Raw genomic sequence first — 20,742 nt, 5'->3', positions numbered from 1 at the left:
GCACACCATCACTTTTTTTTAAAAGACAACATTAAAGTATCTTATGGGAAAGGTTATTTCATTATTTTGAGATGATATAAAATTCCCCTGTTGACAACAGGAAACTAGGTTAAAACTAGAAGAAGATCCAGGGATATTTTTCTCTGAACTTTTCACCTTTGGAAAAAATGAGTCTTCCCACCCTTCTGAAAATGCTAGAATGCAAATGCAGGGAGTAGACCCGTGCCCACCTTCTTTCTGCTCTGGGGCTCGGCTGAACAAGTGGGCAGTGAACTTCCCACAGTACCGCACACTGGACTTGAAATTGTAGAAGCAACACGCCGTACTTACCAGAGATACGATGGCACAGTTGGCTTCGAGAACATGGTTCAAGGGAACCATGATGGGGCAGGACGTCCTCGGAGTGGCCGCCACCCAGTCAAGCGCGACGTTCACGAGGGCAGCAGCCCGCAGCCCACACCTTCCCACTCGAGGACTCTGCTGGCTGAGCACGTGGCCCCTGCAACCTCGGCCCCTTCTCCAAAGGAAGATCTGCCCCTTAGGAATGAGTGTTTTGTCCCTCTGGGCAAACCACCCCCTACTCCCGAGCCTCCCAGAACTGGACTCCGGCAGGTTGTCGGTGACCTGCCGACACGCACCTGCCTGCCCCAGGGGCTCGTCTCCCGCACCTTCTCTCCCACGCGCAGAGCGGGTCCCATCGGCACATTCTCCCATTACGAGGAGTCTTGAGGGTCATCGTGCATGATCCTGAGACACCCACGAGAGGCTGCAGGGTTCAACGATTTGCCGAAGGGACCCGGGCCGTGAGCAGCAGAGGTGATGACAGTCTGTCTGGCCATGCTGCCAGACATGCAAAATCAGGAACTCTCAGAGACGTGAAGCTGCAGTTCTGGACTTTTCTACTCACATGTTCTCACCCTTGTGAGAAAATCAACAATTCCTTCTATTCATGTTCACGACCATCTGTAAAAGCAAACCTCTGGGGCCATCTGAGGGGATGCGTGTGCTTGTGTTTCGGTAAATCACTCAGCCGAATATCGCTGGAAGGGAAAACCGGTCCAGTTTTCTCTTGGATCCGGTCTTGTTAGATCCGTATCTGCTGAGTTTCTATGAACAGACTTTTTCAAACTGGAGGCCCCAAATGACATGTTCCGAAAGTGTCTGTCTTCATGGGACTGGGGAGGTCCCCAGGTTTGCTGACAGCTGACGAAGTCAGTGTCTCTCTTCGGAGTATCAGCTCGTCAGAGCTCCAACAAGCACTTGGAAAGAGAAGTTCAAGGAAGACGTGGCCTCCTTCCGTTTCTGGACCACGTTGGCACCCTCTGCTGTGTCTCCTGCCCTTGAATAAGGCCCTAGAGGTCTGTCAGGGTCCAGGTTCCTGGGTCCAGGGTCCTGGTTCTAGAGAACCAGGGGGACCGGCCTGGCCCGGTGTCGCATTGTCCGCTGTCCTTGGAAGGCGAACCAGGCGGGGAGCAGATGTTTATGGGACCAAGGATATGCCGGCTGCAGACCGTCGAGTGCTGACACCAGAACCCTTTGCATCCCACATTCTGATACAAACAGCCTCCTCGTCCTCTCCCCTCCCTCTCCCCCACCCCCCCCAAAACCTTATAGGGGAGAAATGCAAATAAGAGGTGTGGTTCCTGCGCAGTCATCGGCCCCCTGGGAGAAGGGGCACCTGGGCATTTTGTTCATGCCCCGGGGCTGGGATTAGCCAATAACCATAGCGCTCCTGTCCTGGCCTAATTATCCTGCCTCCTTGCCGGCTCCCCGCACTGGCGACAGCATCTAAGCCTGTTCAGGGCAGAAGGGCAACCGAGGGCTCCGATGTCCTCAGTACGTTTGGTCGGGGCAGGCAGTTTGCCGTTTGGACATATTTTATTTTCTAAACCACAAAGCCTCTGTGCTTCCGTCGTCCGATTGTTGGTGGAAAATTTTAACGAATGAGCTGAAGGCAGATTCTCGCTGTCCACTCTTAATGCTGTTTCGCTGGAGCTCAGAGCAAAATCTTCGCTCTCGGGGGCAAGGGGGAGACTGGTTAACATGGGGAAACTGACGCCCCGGGTTCCTAGGAGGCGCTCATTTGCGGGGTCGATGGGAGCTAGACACAGTCTACGGACAAGAGGGGGCCACGTTCGGGTAGGAGGTAGGTGGTAAACAGGCACATGGTAAGTGGGAGACTCCTAAGCCCCTCGTGGCCGTCTCTCTACTTGCCCTCTGGGTCTGGAATCTATAAAAGGACAGAGGAACAGCCACATTCCCTGCAGGCAGCCGCCACCCCGGGGCTCCGGATCCTCATCCTACCTTCTACACAGAAGGAGAAGGAGCCGGTGTTTACCGTGTGTCTGCGATCTGGCTCAAGGCGAGGGGCGGGTTCTCCAGGCTGGTCTCGGCACTGGGCCCCGTGCCCAGCCCCCGGCACCGAGGAGGCCCACGGGAGGGCCAGTGTGGCAAGGGAGAGCGGGCGTCTGGTTCCTTCTATGACAGAGTTCCGTCAGAGGATGGAAGGGTAGTTCTGCCCGTCTCGGGGACAAGGCAGCAACTGGCTTTGTCCATGCTGTTTTTTCAAAATAGCCACACCCTCTGCGGCCTGTGAGCAACACGGGACAGTGAGAGGAGAGTCTTGGCTCAGCCGCAGCTCAGCTGTGGCCGTGCGGCCCTCCGTGAGGCAGAGCGGAAGGCGGACCAGGATCCCCGTGGCTGCTCCCATCGGGGTCTCCCGCTGGCCTCGTGCTCAGAGAAACTGGGCACGGCCTTCCGTGTACCTGCCTCAGCATTCCGTGTTATTTTCTTTCATTCGTTCAGCAAATCTCTGGTGCCCGTTACGTGTCCGTTACTCTTGCGGGCGCTCGGAGAGGGGACCCGTAACTCAGTTGTCTTACGGAATTTTTTTACTCCTGGTTTCCTGCCTCCTGGCATCTGTTCCCTTCTTATCACAAGCCAAACCTTCCCTCCCCCAGACCCCTTCACCTTCTCAGGCCCCAGACGCCTCGCACCCAGCCTGACGGAAGCAGGTGCCACCGCGCTGGGACGCCTCCGAGGCTGGAGCAGGACCCCCCCCCCCCCGGAGGGCGTGTTAAATCCAGTCCCGCACCCGGAGATTCTGGCTCAGAGCATCTGAAGGAGCCCCCAGGGGACTGTGGGGCAGGAGGTCCTACAGTGTAGTTTTTTAAGAAGTGAGTTCTCTCCGTTCAACGTGCACACGGTTACCAGCCCTCAGAGGGCAGTGCGGCCCCCGCCTCCCGCAGACAGGAAGATGCGCCGAGCTTCTCTGGGCCCTGGGCCCCAGCTCAGTGGGTTTCCGCCCCCAAAGTCTGGTCTTTCTCTCGTCGTTTTCTCTGTGATGGAGTCACAGAGATCTGCGCAGGATCTGCACAAACCCCAGACACAGGACCACCTGGCAGCCTCTGCTTTCCTAACTCCACAGACGGGGTAGGGGGGGAGCGGGGGGGGGGCGGGGACACGTCTGTGGCCACTTGCCCCTGCAGAGTGGCCTCCTTTGGGCTGCACCCCCCTCCTGGAGGCCTGCGAGCTGTGAGCCTCGTTTTGGACTCCTGAGCTACAGGGAACACCTTCCCGACGTCCACACCCCACCCCGGCTCTCCGCTTCATCCTCTCTCTGGGCTCCGTTCTGCCTTCGCCTCAGCGGGGTCTCAGCTTGCCTGGCCGGCCGCCCGCCCTCCTCCTCGCTCTCAGAATGGCGCACACGGCCGGAGGTGCCCGACGATGAGGCCAACCACCCAGGCGGCGGGGTCTCTGGGCACCGCTCAGTTGCTTTCCTCTCGACAGGGAGGGACTGGCTCAGCATGAACCTGAGGACAGGACGGCCACCTCCGGGACACATCATCTGCCGTGTGGATCGGTCACGTCCTATGCGTTAGACACCAGTGCCACCACCTCATCTGACTTCCTGAGGATCCTCTGTCACTTCTTGGCGTGGGGGGAGGGGGGGCTCACCTTATCCCCACGTTGAGGATCATCCTGAACCTCAGCGAAGCGGGGGGACTGCCCAAGGTCTTACAGGTTAGGGAGGGGCCCGAGCCCCAGAACCAACCAAATGACGGCGGCGAGCTCACTGCTTCTCTAAGTCCGTCTCAGCAGCAGCCTGACAGACGCAAGATGCAACACAGGAGTTTCCGTCTGCGTCGCGTACTGTGAACTTTCCGGGGCCAGGCAGCTGGGTGAAATCGCGACCCCGGCCTGCAGCCGCGTGTCAGCTTCCGCCAGTGACTGCCTCGCCGGAGAGCCGGGAACGGTTCCGGGAGCCACCGCAGGCGCGTGCGGGAACAAAGGGAAGCCTCTGTCGTGCGAGCCGTCACCATGGCTCGCTCTATTACTGCTGGAGCTGACACAGAGCATGTGTTCATTTTCTGTCGCTGCTATGACAGATTGCCACAGACTGAGTGGCCTGAAATGACGCAGGCCTCTTATCTCACGCCTCCATAGGTCAGAAGGTCAGCGCGCTCGCTGGATGGGCACCAGGGTATCACCAGCGTATGGTCCTTTCTGGAAGGTCTAGGGAAGAATCCGTTTCTCTGCTTTTCCAGCTTCTGGAGGCTACAGACTTTTCCTCAACAAACAGCTCCTTTCTTCCTTCATCTCCGCAGCAAGTCCTTCTCATGCTGCCGTCTCTCGCACTTTCGAATCCCTCTTCCACTGGCAGGAACGCAGGCAGGTAATCCAGGACCATCTCCTCACCTCCAGGTCTGCCCAAGAGCAGCCTGGAATCCCTCTTGGTCATGTCCCCTGACATAGTCACAGGTGCCTAGAATTAGGACACAGACATCTTTGGGGCGAACCACAGAGCACAGGGTGGTAATTCTGGTCTCTCTCCAGACATAGCTCTGGGACCCAAATAAACTTAACTGGCCTCCCAGTGATGTAGAAATTAGAACGAACAGGAAGAGGAGAGAGAAAAGGAAGGCCTTCATCAGGCACCTGCTGATGTCCTGTGTTCTCATTCAGTGGTCCTGTGGAGGTCAAGTCCTTTCCAACGTCTCCAGCTGCGTTAGGCACCCTGCCTCCCATTGGGGAGGTCAAGGCTGGTGGGGACTGGAAGGGTAGAGCCCCCTTTATCCATACAGCAGAGAGAGGGGGGGAGTTGTTCCTGGAAAGAGAAGTGGAGTGCAGGGTGGGGGCTTCGTGTCTCTGCCTTCCACGTCTGGGGTCTCTGTTGTGTGTCTGCTTTTAAAGCACATCATTGAGATCGGTTGTGAGGAATTTGAGGTATTTTGCTCAAAGTGGGTACTCTGTTGGAGTTCAGCAGGTCCTCAGCGGCGGCCAGCGACGCAGCGGAGATATCTTTTCCAGCTGAGACCTGCTCAGGGTGAATTTTCAGATTCTGCCCAAAGCCGAGGGCACATGGCATCTTCTCATGGGGGCAAGTTAGGGAGTTCCCGTGTCTTACTGTCCTGCTTGATCCCTCCTCCAGCCCCGGGAGCGCCCAAGCCTTCCTCCAGGCCTGGCCGCAGCCGCGGGGAGCCGCCCGGCCTCCCTGTATCCCTGGTCCCAGGCTTGAGTAATAGCAACCAGACCTGGAGCCCACCGCTGTGCCTGCTGTCGGTGCTGTCGGTGACCAGGCGGCCTCCTGGATTTCCAGCCCCCCTCCCCGCCGTGCCCCCCACCCCCGCGCACGTGTCTGTGTGTCGGTCTGTCCACAAAGCCTGCTCTCCAGCTTGCCATTCCTCGTCGTAATTGGGAATTCGCCACACCAAGCGGAGTGCGGCCTCCCCCACCTCCTCCTCCAGCCCGTCTTAGAGAGGTGGGGGCGGGGCAGGTCACCCACAAGACACGGGGCGAGCCCATTCTGCGACGGGCTCCTTGCCCCCCGACCCCCGCCACCACGGGAAGCTTCAGCAAGAAGCGGTGCCGGCGCGGCTGCCCGCTGCTGCTCGGCGCCCGCTGCTGCTCGGCGCCATGGGCGGGCGCAAGCAGACGGGCCCGCGGCCGCCAAAGCACACGCGTCCTCCGCCCCCTGTCGGGAGGAAGGACAGGGTCACCCTGTGGCCGTCCAGGCGTCGGGAACCGAAGCCGAGTGGACAGGGAAGAAGCTCGCCTCCCTTCTCGCCGTGGTAGAGGTTCCCATGGCAGGTGCGTCCCCTCCGCTGCTCCGCACCCCGCAGGCGACGATGGTCCGGTCCGGCATGGTTCCAGGCACCGCGCGCAGCCGGTTCTGTGCGACCCGTGACCCGGTCCTCCCGGCCTTCTCGGTCGGGCGTGGCATCTGGCTTTGTCTTTTCCGCTTACGAATGACGCAGACGCCGGGGCAGATGAGGAAGCCGCCTGCACCGCGCGCCCGCGGGCTGAGCTCCGGGCCGGCTGCCTCGGGGTTTCTGTCGGTACAAGGGGGTGAGGAGATGCGGTTTCCTCCGAGCGCAAGCCTCGCCTCGCAGCAGCCGCGGCCCGGCTGGCAGCGTCTCCCGGTCCCGCTCAGGGACACCCGCGCTGAGCGACCTGCGGGCCCCTGCTGCCGGCCCGGCGGGGGTGCAAGGGGGCCGCCCGGGGGCTGCGGAGGGACTAGAGACCGAGGAGGCCTGTGCGACGGACAGCGCTGAAGGCCTTGTCCCGCGTCTCGTGTCCCCGGACCCCCCAGCCGCGCAGGGACGGCCGCCCGAGTCTTTCGGGATGGCGGGGGCGTCCCTCGCTGCGCTCTCCCTGCGGCCGACCGTGAGCTCGGGCACCGCCGGTCATCCGTGGTGGGAGCCGCCGCTGAGCCTGGTCCGTTCTGGCAGGAGCGGCCTGTGCTTCCCGCGGGAGAGCGAGAACCTTCGGATGCAGGCACTCGGCTGCCCTGGCTGCCCCTCGGGGTGCCGTCGCCCCGTCTGCTTCGCGCCCGCTTCCCGCGCCGCAGGAGCGCCCCCGCGCCCCGCCACTCCTGCACCATCTCTTGGATCCGAATGCGGAGTCCCAGGGCGTGGGAAAAAACACACAACAGAGCTCTGACAGGGTTTCTGGCCGTCCGCACACGCTGGCGCTGCAGGTCTCTTACGGGCTCTGTCCCGTGGGGACGAAGACCGGTTTCACGGAGGGGGTCCGGTCCCGCGCGCGAGCAGCTGACCCGGCCTCGTCCGCGCTCGGGCTGCAGGAAGCCTCGGTCTCGCGCCAGCTCGGCCGGTCGGGCCCGGGGCGCCGTGCGCGCGGCCTGCATCCTCACATCCGTACTTCCAGCCTGTTGGCGTCTTGGACTCCGAAGTGTGTCTGCGGCGGTACACGGTACCGGCAGATCCGGGTCTGACAGCCGCGGCTTCCGATCCTCCACGCCGAGTACCCGTCTCAGGCCGCCCGTGTGTGTGACATTTCCAGCGGGTCTCTAGTTGCTTGGTTTTTGTTGCTCCTTTATGGCTTGTTTTTGCATCAAATGAATATTTTCTAGTATAACCTTTGAACTTCTTCAATGACCTTGCTCCCTATTTTTAAAGTGTGTTTTCCTGGTGGCTGCTCCCCGACTTTCCGCGTGTCCTGCTGTCTTACCCGAATCTGGCTCAGGTAACAGCAGCTGGACGCCGGTGGGACCCACAGCGGGCCCTCCCGCCTGCTGCTCCGCCCCCTCCCCTTGGTGCTATTACATACCTATTGTGTCTGTGTGGGTCACAAACCTAGGATGTAGTTAATTTTAAATAGAAAAGGAGGGCAGGCATGTATCTGTAGAGTCTGTCTGCAGCCTTCTTACTTACCATCTCTGGTTCTCTCCGCCTCTGGGTCTCTGGGTACTATCTGGTGTAGTTCCCCGGGTGCAGCCCAACTTTGTCTCCCGCACCCACTTTCTTTGTGTTTTTACTGTCAAATGTATTTCTAGATGGTAGAGGCCCAACAGCACAATTATATACACGCTGCTTTCAGCAGTTGATTTTTCAGTCAATTAAGAGAAGAAAAGAAAAATGCAATTTTACTGTCTTTTATAAGTATCTACATAATTACTTTTCTTGGTGTCCTGTGTGTGTGTGTGTGTGTGTGTGTGTGTGTTTATATTATTTTGGGGGGTATTGATTTCAGCCTGAATGACTTTAGTATTTCTTGTAACACAGGGACTGCTGGCAACAAATCCCTTTAGTTTTTGTTCATCAAGGAGTGTCTCTCCTTCAGTCTGAAGCATAGCCATCTGAACCTCGTTTAGTGAGGGATATTGGTTAAAAAAAAAAAAAAAAAAAGTCTGAGCTTTTACGTGACAATCACTTCTTTATTTTGTCCTAATTTGTGGAAGTATATTTTTGTTGGATATTCTAAGTGGACAGTTAGCTGCTCTCCGCACCTCTAGCCTGTCTTACATCATTACTGTTGAGATGCCAGGTAGCGAGGTGTCTGTCACTTCAGTGACATTGAAGGCATTTTTTCTGGCTGGTTGTTTTTAAGATCTTCTCCTTTGGTGTTCTGCATTTTTGTTTGTTTGCTTTGGTTTTTTTGTTGTGGTGCATCTAATTATGTGTTTTTATTTTTCCTGAATAGAATTCATTGGAATCCCTGTATGTATGGATTTTGGAGAAGGGCAGGGGATTTTACCAGTTTTGAAAAATTCTCAGTCATTAACTCTTCCCATACTGCCTCCTCCCCATTTTTCTCTTTTCCTCCTGAGCTTCACCTAGCCATGTTAGAGATCTTGCGCAGTATTTTAACATCTCATGTTGGCTAAATTTCTGAGTTACATAGAACTCCTCAAAACTGTCTTCAAGCTCCCTAAATTCTCTCTTCTACTGTATCTAATATACTATTAAACCTCTGTATCCAATGAATTTTGTATTTTATTATACTTTTCATTTCTAGGACTTTAAAATTTCATTTTAGAGACAGAACATGAGCAGGGGGAGGGGTGGATGGAGAGGAAGATGGAGAGAATCTCAGGCAGACTCTGCTAAGCACTAAGCCTGACACAGGGCTTGATCTCACGACCCTGAGATCATGACCTGAGCTGAAACCAAGAATCAGACACTTAACCAACTGAGCCACCCCAGGTGCCCCTCTGGGATTTTCATTTAGTTATCAGTATACTTGGTCATTTTTTATAATAACCTGCTTTTTTCACTTTTCAGAACCTTTTAAGTTTCTGCAAACATTTTAAATGCACTTCCTTCCTATTGTGTGCTAACAAATCCAGTATCTGAAATCTTGGTAGATCTCAATAAGGTATCTAACTCTGTGTCTACTCCTGCTTATTCTTGGTACTTGGTTTAGTTGTACATTTTTGTTTTTTTGTTTTTTGTTTTTTGCTTTTTTACTCTCAGCTTAACTATCTTGGCCTTTATTTCTGGGAGTTCATTGGGGTTGAAAATAGGTCCTTTCAAGGATGAGTTATACTTGATTCTGAAGATGTTAGAAGTATAAGGCTGGGATCACACGAAGTTCTAGACATTGAGCTTTGAACCACTCAGATGAAATAAAGTTGGGTTTCAAACCCATGTGAGGGCTTGATTAGTATTAAACATTATCAGAGAAATTGCCCTCATCCTACTTAGCACTGAATTTTGAAACCAGCAGTTTGCCCTATAGTCCACAAAGGGGGAGTATCCCTTGTTCATCCTAGATTGCTTGTCTTACCTTTTGGGGTTCCAGACTTACGTGGGGCTGGTGTCAGTCTGCATATGACAGCCTTCACCAGACTGTTGGGCCAGGGAATGAGGAGTAAAAACTATCCGTAATGCATGTTCTGATTCTGAACTGGTAATAAAAACCTGAAGAATTTTCACACAGTTTTAGGTGACACTGGGGAACTACTTCTAGAACAGAAATACGAGGATATGAGGATATCTGTGAACTGCTTCCCCAGTGAAACCACCATAACTGGTGAAAATTATAAAAGTCGACCACCATCTCTAGACATTGTCCTAAAAACATACACAGATGGAGAGGCATTCTGACAAATGTTCTGGCAAAGGAAAAAAAGACAATGATTACCTTTGATTTTTATAAGTTACATTTGACTGTTAAAGTTGTTAAAGAAGCATATAAAAGAATAGAAATAGTATATATTACCTTCAGAGTAGTAGAGGAGAAAATAGAATGTGAAAAGAGTAATAATAATAGTCCTAAGGGAAGGCAAGAAGAGGGAAAATGATAGGACATATTGCACACTTAAAATGTGTGTGCTGAAATACCGAAAGACTATTAAATTGTTACGCTCTAGTTTTTGAAACCTGTGTATATATTCATTATAAGAGATACAGCTGAAATACAGACAGAAAAAAGCAAAACCATAACAAAAGAGACATTCAAATAACCAAATCTGGTGCTTTTCTTTTTTTAACATCATACAAAAGACTTGAAGGTAAAAGTAGAAATAAGAAGATAACCACACAAAGTTTATTGTACCAGAAAATAGAATAATTTACAAACGTCTATGCAAGTAGAAACATAGCTAGCTTCAAGGTGTATTCCAAAACATTTCCACATTTACCTGGAGAAACTGATTTTACCATAGTGGAAGATTTTCACAGGCTTCTCTAGTAACGGACAGCTCAGGCAAACCAAAAAAAAAAAAAAAAGACTTAAAGGTAAATGTTCCTGACTTTAAAATTTTATTAAGAGCATATTATGAGTAATTTTATGCCACTATAAATCTGATAACTTAAATATACAATTTCCTAGAAAGCTATGACTTAATAAAACTGGTTAAAGCAGTTGAACAATCCTATGTATTAAAGAAATGTAATCTGTATTTTAGAACCATCCCTTGAAGAAATATCAGGTCCACATCATTTTTACTGGCGTATTTTCCCAGACATTTAAGTTATAAGTAATATCAAACTTGCACAATTTATTCCAGAAAATGCAGAGATAAAGGCAGAGTCATTTTATGAGGTTAGCAAAAGCTTATTAGCACAACTAAAGATAGCACAAGAAGAGAAAATAAATGCCCAGCGTATTCATGTTCATAGGTGAAAAAATCCTAAACAAGATACGATCCCATAGTAAAGCCAAGGAGCCACTGTTCTTTTTGTGGGGTATAATAGTTTGGAGACTTTAAAGACAACATCCACAATTCTTAGAGTTACATACTTAAGTATATAGCGGTGAGACGACAAAGGTGTGAAATTATGCCTTAAAATAAACAAAGTTGCTTCTCAGCGTATAGACCCGAGTTTACAGGAGTCTGTCATGTTATTGTCTCTTGTGTGTGTTTTTGAAATGTTTTCTAATACAAAAGAATGAAAACATTGGATTATATATCATTTTCTTTTTAATAAAAAGAAAGAAAACCCATTATGAGGTGTCAGAAGCTAATGCCATGTGTGGACGGAAATGTGACAAGGCGGGGAATTCGTTTTTTCGGCATTTGATCTGGCCTCATCCAGAAGGGATCCCAAGCAGGGTGCATTTCAAGCGATGCTCTGTATGTGGCTTCGGAAGGCAGAACAAGGATGAGCTCCCGCTGAGCCGGAACATTCCAGAAGGATGGATAGAGTTCTGGGCCATCCTAGATTTTACAGCCAGAAACGGACCCGGTGCTGCTTTTAGCACTGGCTGAAGTTCAGTTTAGCTTTTACCCTCCATCGTCAGGATGAAGGGAAGTGATGTCCGTGGAAGAAGTCGGCAGAGTGTAAAGCAAACAACTGTACACAAACGTAAGATACTTGAAGTACTATTTACAGAAGCCACTGTAAGTGCAGTAGGGACAGGGAGTGCAGCTGCTCCAGAGAACAGTCTGGCAATTCCTCAAAATGTCAAGCGTAACTTTATCCTATGACCCCGCAATCCCCCTCCTGGGTGTGTGTAGAGATAAAGACCCAGATATACACACACTCAGGAGAAATGAAAACATACGGCTACAGGACGGCTCGTTCACGGGTGTTCCCAGCATCATTCTTCATACTGACCCAACAGTCGACACGTCCAAACGTCCGCCCCCATGAGCGGCTCAACCGATGACAGCGCTTCTGTACAGCGGAGTATTACTCAGCAGTCAGGGGCTGAAGTTCTGCGACCCGTGCCGTGCAGACGGACCTTGGGAACGTTCTGCTATGAAGGAAGCAGTCAGAAAAGATCACGATTTGTAGGATTCCAGTTATGTGAAGTTATCCAGGCGAAGCGAACCCAGAGACAGGGAGAGATGAGTGGGGGCCAGTGTCAGCAGCGGGGGAATGGGGAATGCGTGCTAAGGGGGCTGGGTTTCTTTGGGGTAAGAATATTCTGCGAGGTGGTGGCGCTGGATAACCCCGCGGACAGATGAGAACCCATGAACTGCGCACTGGAGCAGGAGAAATAAGTCTGCTAACCTAAAAGGTGGGGGGAGGGTGGGTAGTTAAGAGAGAGACAGTTTGGGGCAAAGTGGTTTCGTCTCCTACCCCTCCTCACCCTGTCACCACCACCACCTAGACCCTAAAGTCTTCTGTCAAACTCAGGAAGATGTAGGATTTTTTTTTTTTTTTCGAAATTTCATTGAGGAAGGAAAAAGCTGAGTCTGAAGCAGAAACAGTGAGAAAGCCCAGAAGTGTCACTTACCAACCCCCCGTGCCCCTGACCCATGTGCTGGTCCCTGGTGAACCTGGGTAAGTCCCCAGCCTGGAGGACAGAGGCTCCTCCTGCAGCTAATGGGGCTTGCCGGGGCAGAGGGGGGGGCAGCCTCCCCAGAAGACAGCCGCCCCCTCGCAGACTCACCCGGCCCACAAGCATGGAGCACACCCACCGACGGGCCAGAGCTGTGACTCTTCTTTTTTTTTTTTTTTTTTAAGATTTTATTTATTTATTTGACAGAGAGAGATCACAAGTAGGCAGAGAGGCAGGCAGAGAGAGAGAGAGAGAGAGAGGAGGAAGCAGGCTCTCCATGAGCAGAGAGCCCAATGTGGGACTCGATCCCAGAGCCCTGAGATCATGACCTGAGCCGAAGGCAGAGGCTTAACCCACTGAGCCACCCAGGTGCCCCAAGCTGTGAATCTTCTAATCCCCAAACCTCACGGTCGGAGCAGCCCCGAGCGCGGTCGCTCCGTCCGCCGCGGTGAGGACGATAACCTTCCAGGCCTACTGGCCTTCACTCACCTTCTGTTTTCTCTCCCCGCCTCCCTGTCTTGTGTTTCAGTGGCAGCTTCAACCCCCAACTCCACTGCTGGTGCAGCCATGAATTCTCTGACCTCTCTCGGGACTCTGCAAGGACTGGCGGGAGCCACTGTCGGACTGAATAATATTAATGCACTAGCAGGTACCATAAACAGTGAGTATTTGCTGCTCTGGTGGACAGCCTTCCCCCAAATTCTCCCCAGCAAACGGTCAGCGAGTAATGACCTGCAAAGGAGAGGGAACAGAGAGAACTAAAACTTGGGATGGAGCCGCGCAGCCGTTCCCGGCACACGCGGACTGTGCTCACTTTGCCTCCCAAAGCAGCCCCCTCCCGGCCTGGTCTCCCAGTGTGGATCCGTCCACAGGCGCCTGCGGCTGACAGAGAGGTGCAGGCTTCACAGCAGAGTGGTTTGCGTTTTGCTGTGGTCTCTTCTTCTGAGAGGCAGTGTGTTTTATGAGAGCAATGAACTAGAAGTCGGGGCGCATGGGTCCAGTTCCCCAAACTGCAAAAATCGTGAACAAACACCGGCCCACCCACCCCAGGTTTCAGAGTCCCACTTGAAAACAGAAAAGTTCTGGATTAGATGATCTCCTTGGTGTCCTCTTGCTCTAAAGATCTATGACACATATGGAGAAGGAAAAGCGAGGCCCTGGAAAGAAGGAACTAGAGCGGAGTGTGGAGCCCCGCCGGCCGCACCCCCAGACAGGACTCCCTCCACAGCACCTCCCTCTCTGAAGAGAATGTCACCATAGCACGGCAGAGCCGGGCAGCTGGCGTACAGAACCCCTTCAGCCTGAAAGCTAGGGACTCAGGGAAGAACTCCAGGTTCTGTCCTGCACAGCTTGCCCATTTCTGCCATTTGGGATCTTAGAAGGGTTTGGGGGGTTGGTCAGAATAGGCCCCAGACAGAGTAAGTCCTATTTTAGCCTTGTGCTTGGCACTGGCTCCTACAGCTGGGGAAAGTAATCCTCTGGCCCCAGAGAGGGACTTTGGCCTTTTTCTCAGTTCGGTCCTGAGTGGGGAGTAGCCCAGCCTAGGAGAGCCCGAAGAGATTCTGATTTGGGGGCCCAATGACTTACCATGCAGCCCGGGCAACCCAAGGGCTGCCCACTTTCAGCTTTCAGAAAGGGGTCCTTGGCAAGTTGGTTTCAGCCATGATCTAAGCAGGGAACAGTTTTTAAGAAGTGATCAGATGGTACACATTCTTAAAAACAAAATAATCCGAATAATTATATATTTTAAAATCTCAAAAAGAATGCCTTGTAGTTTATTGAAAAAAAAAATCTAGAACTTAACAAATGTTCAAGTTTTTATTAAACTCTGCTATTCAGATGCTCTGGGAAAAACAGAAAGCGGGACTGAGTTTTATCAAACCATAGGCCAAAAAAAAAGAAAAAGATTATTCCTTCCAGATGGGACAGTCTTGATTAGCAAATAGTACATGAAGTGGGAACCATGTGACAACAGAATGTTTTATTCCAGTAAAACTGCCTCCAGCTCCCCAGTTTCCAACGGCCCGGGAGGAGCCCTCACTGCCTTGACTCCTGTTTCTGACTTGTTCTGCAGACGCTCCAACCCACTTCCTTCCCCTCGGTTGCAGACAAGTGTGTTTGCACACGTCCCTTCATGCTGCTTCTCTTGCCCCAGGACCTAGCTCCCCTAAAACAAGGACTTTGATCTGATCGCCTGCCTGTCCTGTCCTTGGTCTGCAAAGTAACAGGCCAGTGGGAATGGCTGTCCCCCTCAGCACGTGCTAACGACTGCTGTGTGCTGTCCTCCTGTCTGTGTGGTCCTGTCTCTCTCCATCCCAGTCTCTGGTGCTTTGCTGGTGTTTCCCATCGGTGCCCTGGGGGACTAGCGAGGGGCTCTGTTGAAAGGCCGAGAAACCAGGGCTAGTTCTTGCGTGGGCTCTACATCACACCAATTTTGCTTCTGGCAAGGACAACAGGCTTAAATTTTGTGTTCTAAATTTTTTGCGATTGGGGCGCAGTAAGTACGGAGAGCTGACGGGGAATAGAGACGGTGTCTCATCTCAGAAAGCCCTTAGGGGAGGGTGTGAACCCGGAAAATGTTTAATTGCTCATTTGCGAAAATCACAAACAAAACGACATTCCTTCTGATTTGGTAAAGGTTACTAGCACAGAGCTGTTTAACAAGCCCAACGTTGGCTCGGAGCTGGTCTTTCTTTGTCAACTACCAAGAGGAATCCGAAATACATAGAGGATCCTCTTTCAGGCCATTCTGCCTGAACGCAATCATGCTGTCGGTCCTACTGCGTGATTCTCAAGGTACTCGAGTCACCAGAACAGAGGCAGCTCCTAAAACAGTTGGCCACAGCTTCCATATCACTGCTGTTTCCTACCGTACTCAATCCCAGGAACAATGACACGCTACTGAAAGAAATCTCTGGTTGTCCAAATAGAGCCATCTTTTTCCCATGGATCAAGGAGCCAGGAAGAATGTAGGTAGATGGAATCCAATTAATTCCCAATTAGCTCATCTTTATGTAAATGTTACTACGCTCTTCACTGCCAAAGGGCCCCTCTCCTCCTTCCAAAATAAAGTTTTAGCTAGAAGACAAGTAACTCAATTAAACTCAAATTCGATATCCCATGTCTCCCCTTTATATATTCATGAATGGAGGGGCTAAAAAAAGTAGAGTGGAAGCCTAAAGCTAAAAGCAAAAGTTGCCAAGATCAGAAGTAAGGACTGTGGGTGACTCCCTAACAGAGCTTTCAGTTCTGGATTATCTGAGGGTTCCCCAGACATGCTCTGTATCTAAGACATGTTTTGTACATCTGAACTAAGACCAAATATTTTTTGCAGGTATGTCCACTCAAGAGTCCGTATCTAACTTTATGTGTTGAAATACAGGTCAGGTGAAGTACTTGTTTTTCTTTGTTCAAATCACATCGTTTTTCCAAATGGCTTACCATATAGTGCTTAAAATGAGGATTGTCAGAATGTAACCAGCACTTGGTGAACAGTCCTCATAGAAATAGAGTTGACCTTGAACAACACAGGTTTGAACTGTGCAGCTCCACTGAGAGGCAGAATTTTTTTTTTTTTTCAATTAAAAAGGTGGAAAGAAAACTCACCTGACCTGGATGATTTTAAAAGGGGCGGGGGGAGTACTGGAGAGGAAGGGAGTCAGGGGCCCCAGTGACCTCTTCAATGAAACACCAGCCGTGTGTCTGGTCTCCAGTGAAGCTGCAAAGCCCAGGGAGGCACCCTCCTAAGGCTCCTACGTGGCAGGGGCTGTAAACAGCCAGGCCCTTAGCTGACAAGGTTCTAGAGACATCGAGCTCTATTCTGTGCTGGCGGCAGAACACCTGTCTTCAGCTGTGCCCGAGCAGCTCTGTAGGCTGCAGTGCACACCTAGACTCTCACGCCATAGGTATAAGTAGAGTGGCAAGTCCCCACTCTCTCCCACTAGAATTCCTTCCCGCACAGGGATCCGGCTTCCCACCGCCGAGCCCCATGGCCTGCTGGTCTGTGTCCCCAGCACCTGCGCACAGCCCGGCGGTAACGAAACCAACAGCACTGAGCCGTGCCCGGCTCTCCAGACACACTGTACACCCTCCCCTCCCCTTCCTAGAAAAGAACGAGGCTGTTTCTTTGCATTCACGCAAATACTGGGAGATGAGGCGAAGATAAGACCGAAAGGAGAAAAGTGAAGTTACTCCCCAGCCTTCAGCAGCCCTAAGAACACCAGCATGGAGGAGGAGACAGGCCTGAGCGGGGTAGATGGGATTAGCCGGCGTCTGGGGGACTGTTTAATTAGGACACACTGGTTCAAGCTCTTTAAGAGCATTTATTGGGATGAGCGCAGACTCCTTCGCAGTAAGAAACGTGGAGCAGAGTCCCCAGGACCTCTGCTGGTCAGCACCTCGTCAGCTTATTGCGCGTCTGCAGGGATTTCAGTTTTCAAGAGGCCCGTCCTTCAGCCCCTCACCCCCGGGGCCGCGCAGGGTCTGTACGGAGGCGGCCGCACACGGTCACTTCATCCAGTGCCCACTCCTGTCCCCGCAAGCCCCCAGGAAGAAAACCGGGCCTGAGGCTCGATGCGTTTCCTCTGCTGCTAAGCCTCCGGTATGTCTGTAGTCCTTCCGACCTGAGGGAGGGAGGTATCTGAGTGACAGAGGGACGCTGAGGGGAAGCAGAACCCCCCCCCACCCGCTCCGTGGTCTGGGGCTGGCGCCCGAGAACACGGCGGGCGCCCACGTGACCCGGGGTTGGACTCCTGGGATCATTTCTAAGCGAGCTCATCTGGTTCCCCGACCCTCCTTAGGCTTCTTGCTGGGTTTTGTGTTTCACTTAGTCATCTTGGCTATCTCTTTTTTTTTTTTTAAGACTTTATTTATTAATTTGACAGAGAGAAATCACAAGTAGACAGAGAGGCAGCCAGAGAGAGAGAGAGGGAAGCAGGCTCTCCGCTGAGCAGAGAGCCCGATGCGGGACTCGATCCCAGGACTCTGAGATCATGACCTGAGCCGAAGGCAGCGGCTTAACCCACTGAGCCACCCAGGCGCCCCCATCTTGGCTATCTTAATAGCCCTAATCAGTTGCCCTAATCCATTCAAGAGTTTCCTTAATGTTTTCAGTGAGTTCTTCCCAGAAACGGGATCTCTCTCTTTTGAGATGTTTTAATCGTAAAGGCAACTGAAGGCAATAATGACGTCCCCACTTCCATCTGTTGAGCTCCTAGGAAAGTGCGCCCTTTGTAAAGTATTGCTTGTTCTGACCCCGGACTCGGGGCCCATGGGGCACAGTCAGCAACCATTCTATAGAGCCAGAGAGCAGTCAGGCGACAGGGAAAAAACCAAAGCGTGCGGGCCAGCAGTCCCCGGCGAGAATGGCCGAGAGCCCGCCTACAGACGGGCGGGCGTCACTCCAGTTACCTGGAACACAGGGCCGGAGCGCTGTCGTGGCCGCACAACCGGCGACCTGGGCCCGGGCTGATACCGGCACGTGTCTGCTGCTGCTGCCCTCGGCCCCGCTGTTTTGAGCCTCTCCTGCCGAGCAGCCCCAGTTCCCTGCAGTTAGGGTCCGGTCCCCATTCTGTCCTGTGCCTTCGTTCTTCCCGGCTAGACGATGCTTCCGAGCGGCCTAGTCTCAGGCCCTCAGCTGTTTCAGGGCTGGCGGGGCAGTGGCCGTGCACGGGCTCGCTGGGGACAGAGCTGCCTCCGGGACCCTGTCATCCGCCTGCTGAGAGCGCGGTTGTGTCCCTTTCTCCGCGAGCCCCCGAGCCGTCCCATGGCTCCTGCGAGCGCCCAGGGAACGGACGTAGGTGCCCGGCTGTTCGCAGCCTCGTCCCGCACGGCCTCCTGCAGCAGGGCACGGCCGGGAGTGACCTTCCGTTGAGAAGGACGTGCGTTCTTGCCAGTAGCAGCGTGCATGGAACCGCCGTGTGGCGTCTCGCTGTCGCGCCGGGTGCCGTCTGCTCGCCCGCCTCGGGAGGGGCGGCGTCCGCGCGCGGGGCGGGGCGGGGGGGGGGTTCTCGGGTCCTGTTGTGTGTTCACCGTTGTGACGACCGTCACGTCGCAGTGGCGTCTCCACGTCGCGTCGGGCTGTCGCTGTGCCGGCTGCATGCACTTGTGTCGTACTTGTGTCAAATGACTCTGCCTTCCTTCGGAAAGCACTAATGAACAGTGCTATTTCTCTTCTCTATTGTTGGGTTTTTTGTAAAGTTGCTCAAATGCTCTCAGGTATGGCGGCTCTGAATGGAGGACTTGGCGCCACGGGCTTGACGAATGGCACGGCGGGCACCATGGACGCCCTCACGCAGGCCTACTCAGGGATCCAGCAGTACGCGGCCGCCGCGCTGCCCACGCTGTACAGCCAGAGCCTGCTGCAGCAGCAGAGCGCCGCGGGCAGCCAGAAGGAAGGTAGGTGCCCGCCCGGCCCGCGGGGCAGAGGACCCTCGAGCGGGCGCCCACGAAGCCGAAGAGGAAGCCAGGGGGTCAGTCCCGCTCTTCCCGGGCTGGGTTCTCCTGGTTAGTTTCTGCTGAGAAACCCAACACGGCCCAGCCAGCGGTCTGCACCTGCCCCCCTCCTCGGACTTGAACTTGTTTTATCTCGCCGCGGTTCCGAGTGTCCTATTTACCTCCTCAGACACGCTTCTCCCCCGCTGCGTGCTTCTCTGCGGTTTCTAGTAGCTGCTGCCGTCTCACCCCTGCCAGGAGCCCCCGCCCGGATCGGCAGCAGGGCCCGTCTCTGACGCCTCCCCTGCTGCATCAAGTCCGCCCTCGAGGAGGGGGTCAGCCGGGGTCTTCCCAGGCATGTCATGTCGCAGGTAGCTCAGCCCCTGCCCCTGGCTGGCTGGCCTCTTGGCAGGTGACGGTGGCGGGCTAAGGACAGAATCCCCCCGTCAGGATCAGCTGGGTCTGTGGCATGAGGGGGGGGGGTCTCCTGAGGAAGTGAGTGCGTGATTGATGGGCTTGGTTCTCTGCCAGCGAGGCCGACTGAGTCTCAGGAAGTTAAGGCTAAGAATAAATTCAAGCTAATTATAAAACAGTTAATGAGCCAGTCCAGAGAGGGAGAGCATGTCTTTTCCTTTCTTGCTTTCGGTCTCTTCTCCTCAGTAGAAATTGCTTTAAAGCAAACTCGGCCACATGGTATTTTTTCTCTTCCGCACCTGTTGGGAGTGTGGCAGAAGAGGCTAGAAGAGGAAGAATGGCTGAGGAGGTTTTTACAAATTTCCTTCCATTCTTTGCCTTCACCTTACATTTCCAAAACGTTCTTGTCTGCGTACATTAAATATGGTGTTCTAGGAGAACAGAATATTTTAACTTTGTTGTGAACTTTAAAAGGGACAAGAGCTTTAAAGATACTCTTGTAAAGCAAAAAAGTCTTGCTTCCATTTGGAAATAAGGGATCGTTAAAAATGCAAGACACATGAAAATCTAAATTCTTCGTTATTTCAACTTTCTCTTTACTCGCCGCTGTGATGGCTACTGTAGATTTTTTAAAACCCTGCACCGATCCTCAGGCAACTGTGTTTCCCTAAGCATGTGAGACCCTACGTCATAAATCCCATGCCTTCCCAAAAACACCTGCACGGAGGTCCCTCTGTCTGGGGTCTGACTACGGTGGCGACTGTGGCAGGAGGCGGATCTGTGACAGGATGTTCTTAAGAGAGAGCATAAAAGCCAATTCCCTACGGGATTCTTAAAAGAATGCTGGCCACTTCTCCACTGTCCAGCATAGCCTGGGCACAGGTGACGTGACTGTCCCTGAGAAACACCAGCCACCAGCCGAGTCGCCATGCACTGGTGCAAGGATGAAGTGTGGGCCCTGAGACGACTTTCCTCTGCTGCTTCACCGCAGCCCACTGCCCCACATTTCCATGCCTTGACTTTGGAGGGGGGGGGGGTTGCCTGTGTAGGAGCTAACCTTCTGGGATTCGTGTGAATAATGGCTGCAAGCCCAGGATCACTGACATTTAAGTATGGGGGCTACCAGCAGCATGGTTTAGTTTTGATTTTTTATGTGTGTGGTGGTGGTATTTTTGGTTTGTTTAGCAATTTTAATCATCTCCCACCTTCTCATACCTGTCTTCTGATCACCTTTCACCCAGTTGTGTGCTCAAGAGATTTAAACTTCGTATCAGTTAACCACAATATAATTTTCAAAGCAGGTTATACTGGGAAGGGGGAAAAAAAATGAATTCCACAGCTAAACAGATTTTTAGATTTTTCTGCTCCACAGTTTTATCCTTTAGTTAAGAGAGTTGAAAGTCAGGTTGATGCACTTAGTCA

The 20,742-nt window shown here is 52.7% G+C and overlaps 2 protein-coding genes across 39 annotated transcripts in view; one reads left to right on the top strand and one right to left on the bottom strand.

Moving 5' to 3' along the window:
* CELF2 (CUGBP Elav-like family member 2) overlaps nt 1-20,742 on the top strand; it is an 815,373-nt gene that overhangs the window by 780,628 nt on the left and 14,003 nt on the right. For 12 of the 36 annotated variants that reach the window (XM_082738909.1, XM_082738900.1, XM_082738881.1 and 9 more), the window contains 2 exons: nt 13,004-13,123; nt 18,691-18,870. In XM_082738909.1, the coding sequence (XP_082595035.1) occupies nt 13,004-13,123; nt 18,691-18,870 (300 nt within the window). Of the gene's footprint in view, nt 1-13,003; nt 13,136-18,672; nt 18,871-20,742 lie in introns of all 36 variants that reach the window. The other 24 variants (XM_082738889.1, XM_082738913.1, XM_082738893.1 and 21 more) reach the window with 3 other exon arrangements.
* Nucleotides 1,434-13,045, bottom strand: LOC309868746 (uncharacterized protein). Of its 3 annotated transcripts, none has more exons than XM_082738927.1 (2): nt 12,964-13,045; nt 1,434-11,946 (listed from the first exon to the last, which is right to left on the bottom strand). In XM_082738927.1, the coding sequence occupies exon 2, from the start codon at nt 7,145-7,147 to the stop codon at nt 5,996-5,998; it is 1,152 nt and encodes a 383-aa protein (XP_082595053.1). In that variant the 5' UTR covers nt 7,148-11,946; nt 12,964-13,045; the 3' UTR covers nt 1,434-5,995. The 3 variants fall into 3 exon arrangements, with proteins under 3 accessions (XP_082595053.1, XP_082595055.1, XP_082595054.1); XM_082738929.1 differs by having other exon boundaries at nt 1,434-11,943; nt 12,964-13,020; XM_082738928.1 differs by lacking the exon at nt 12,964-13,045 and adding an exon at nt 12,586-12,631.

The sequence above is a fragment of the Mustela nivalis genome (assembly GCF_964662115.1).
Source record: "Mustela nivalis genome assembly, chromosome: 7".
In the NCBI taxonomy this organism is placed as follows: Eukaryota; Metazoa; Chordata; class Mammalia; order Carnivora; family Mustelidae; genus Mustela; species Mustela nivalis.
The sequence above is the reverse complement of the archived record's forward strand: the minus strand, read 5'-3'. Positions and strand labels throughout refer to the sequence as shown.

Coding starts and splice junctions, on each gene's coding strand:
- LOC309868746 (XM_082738927.1), bottom strand. CDS start 7,147: ATGCAGGCCGCGCGCACGGCGCCCCGGGCCCGACCGGCCGAGCTGGCG.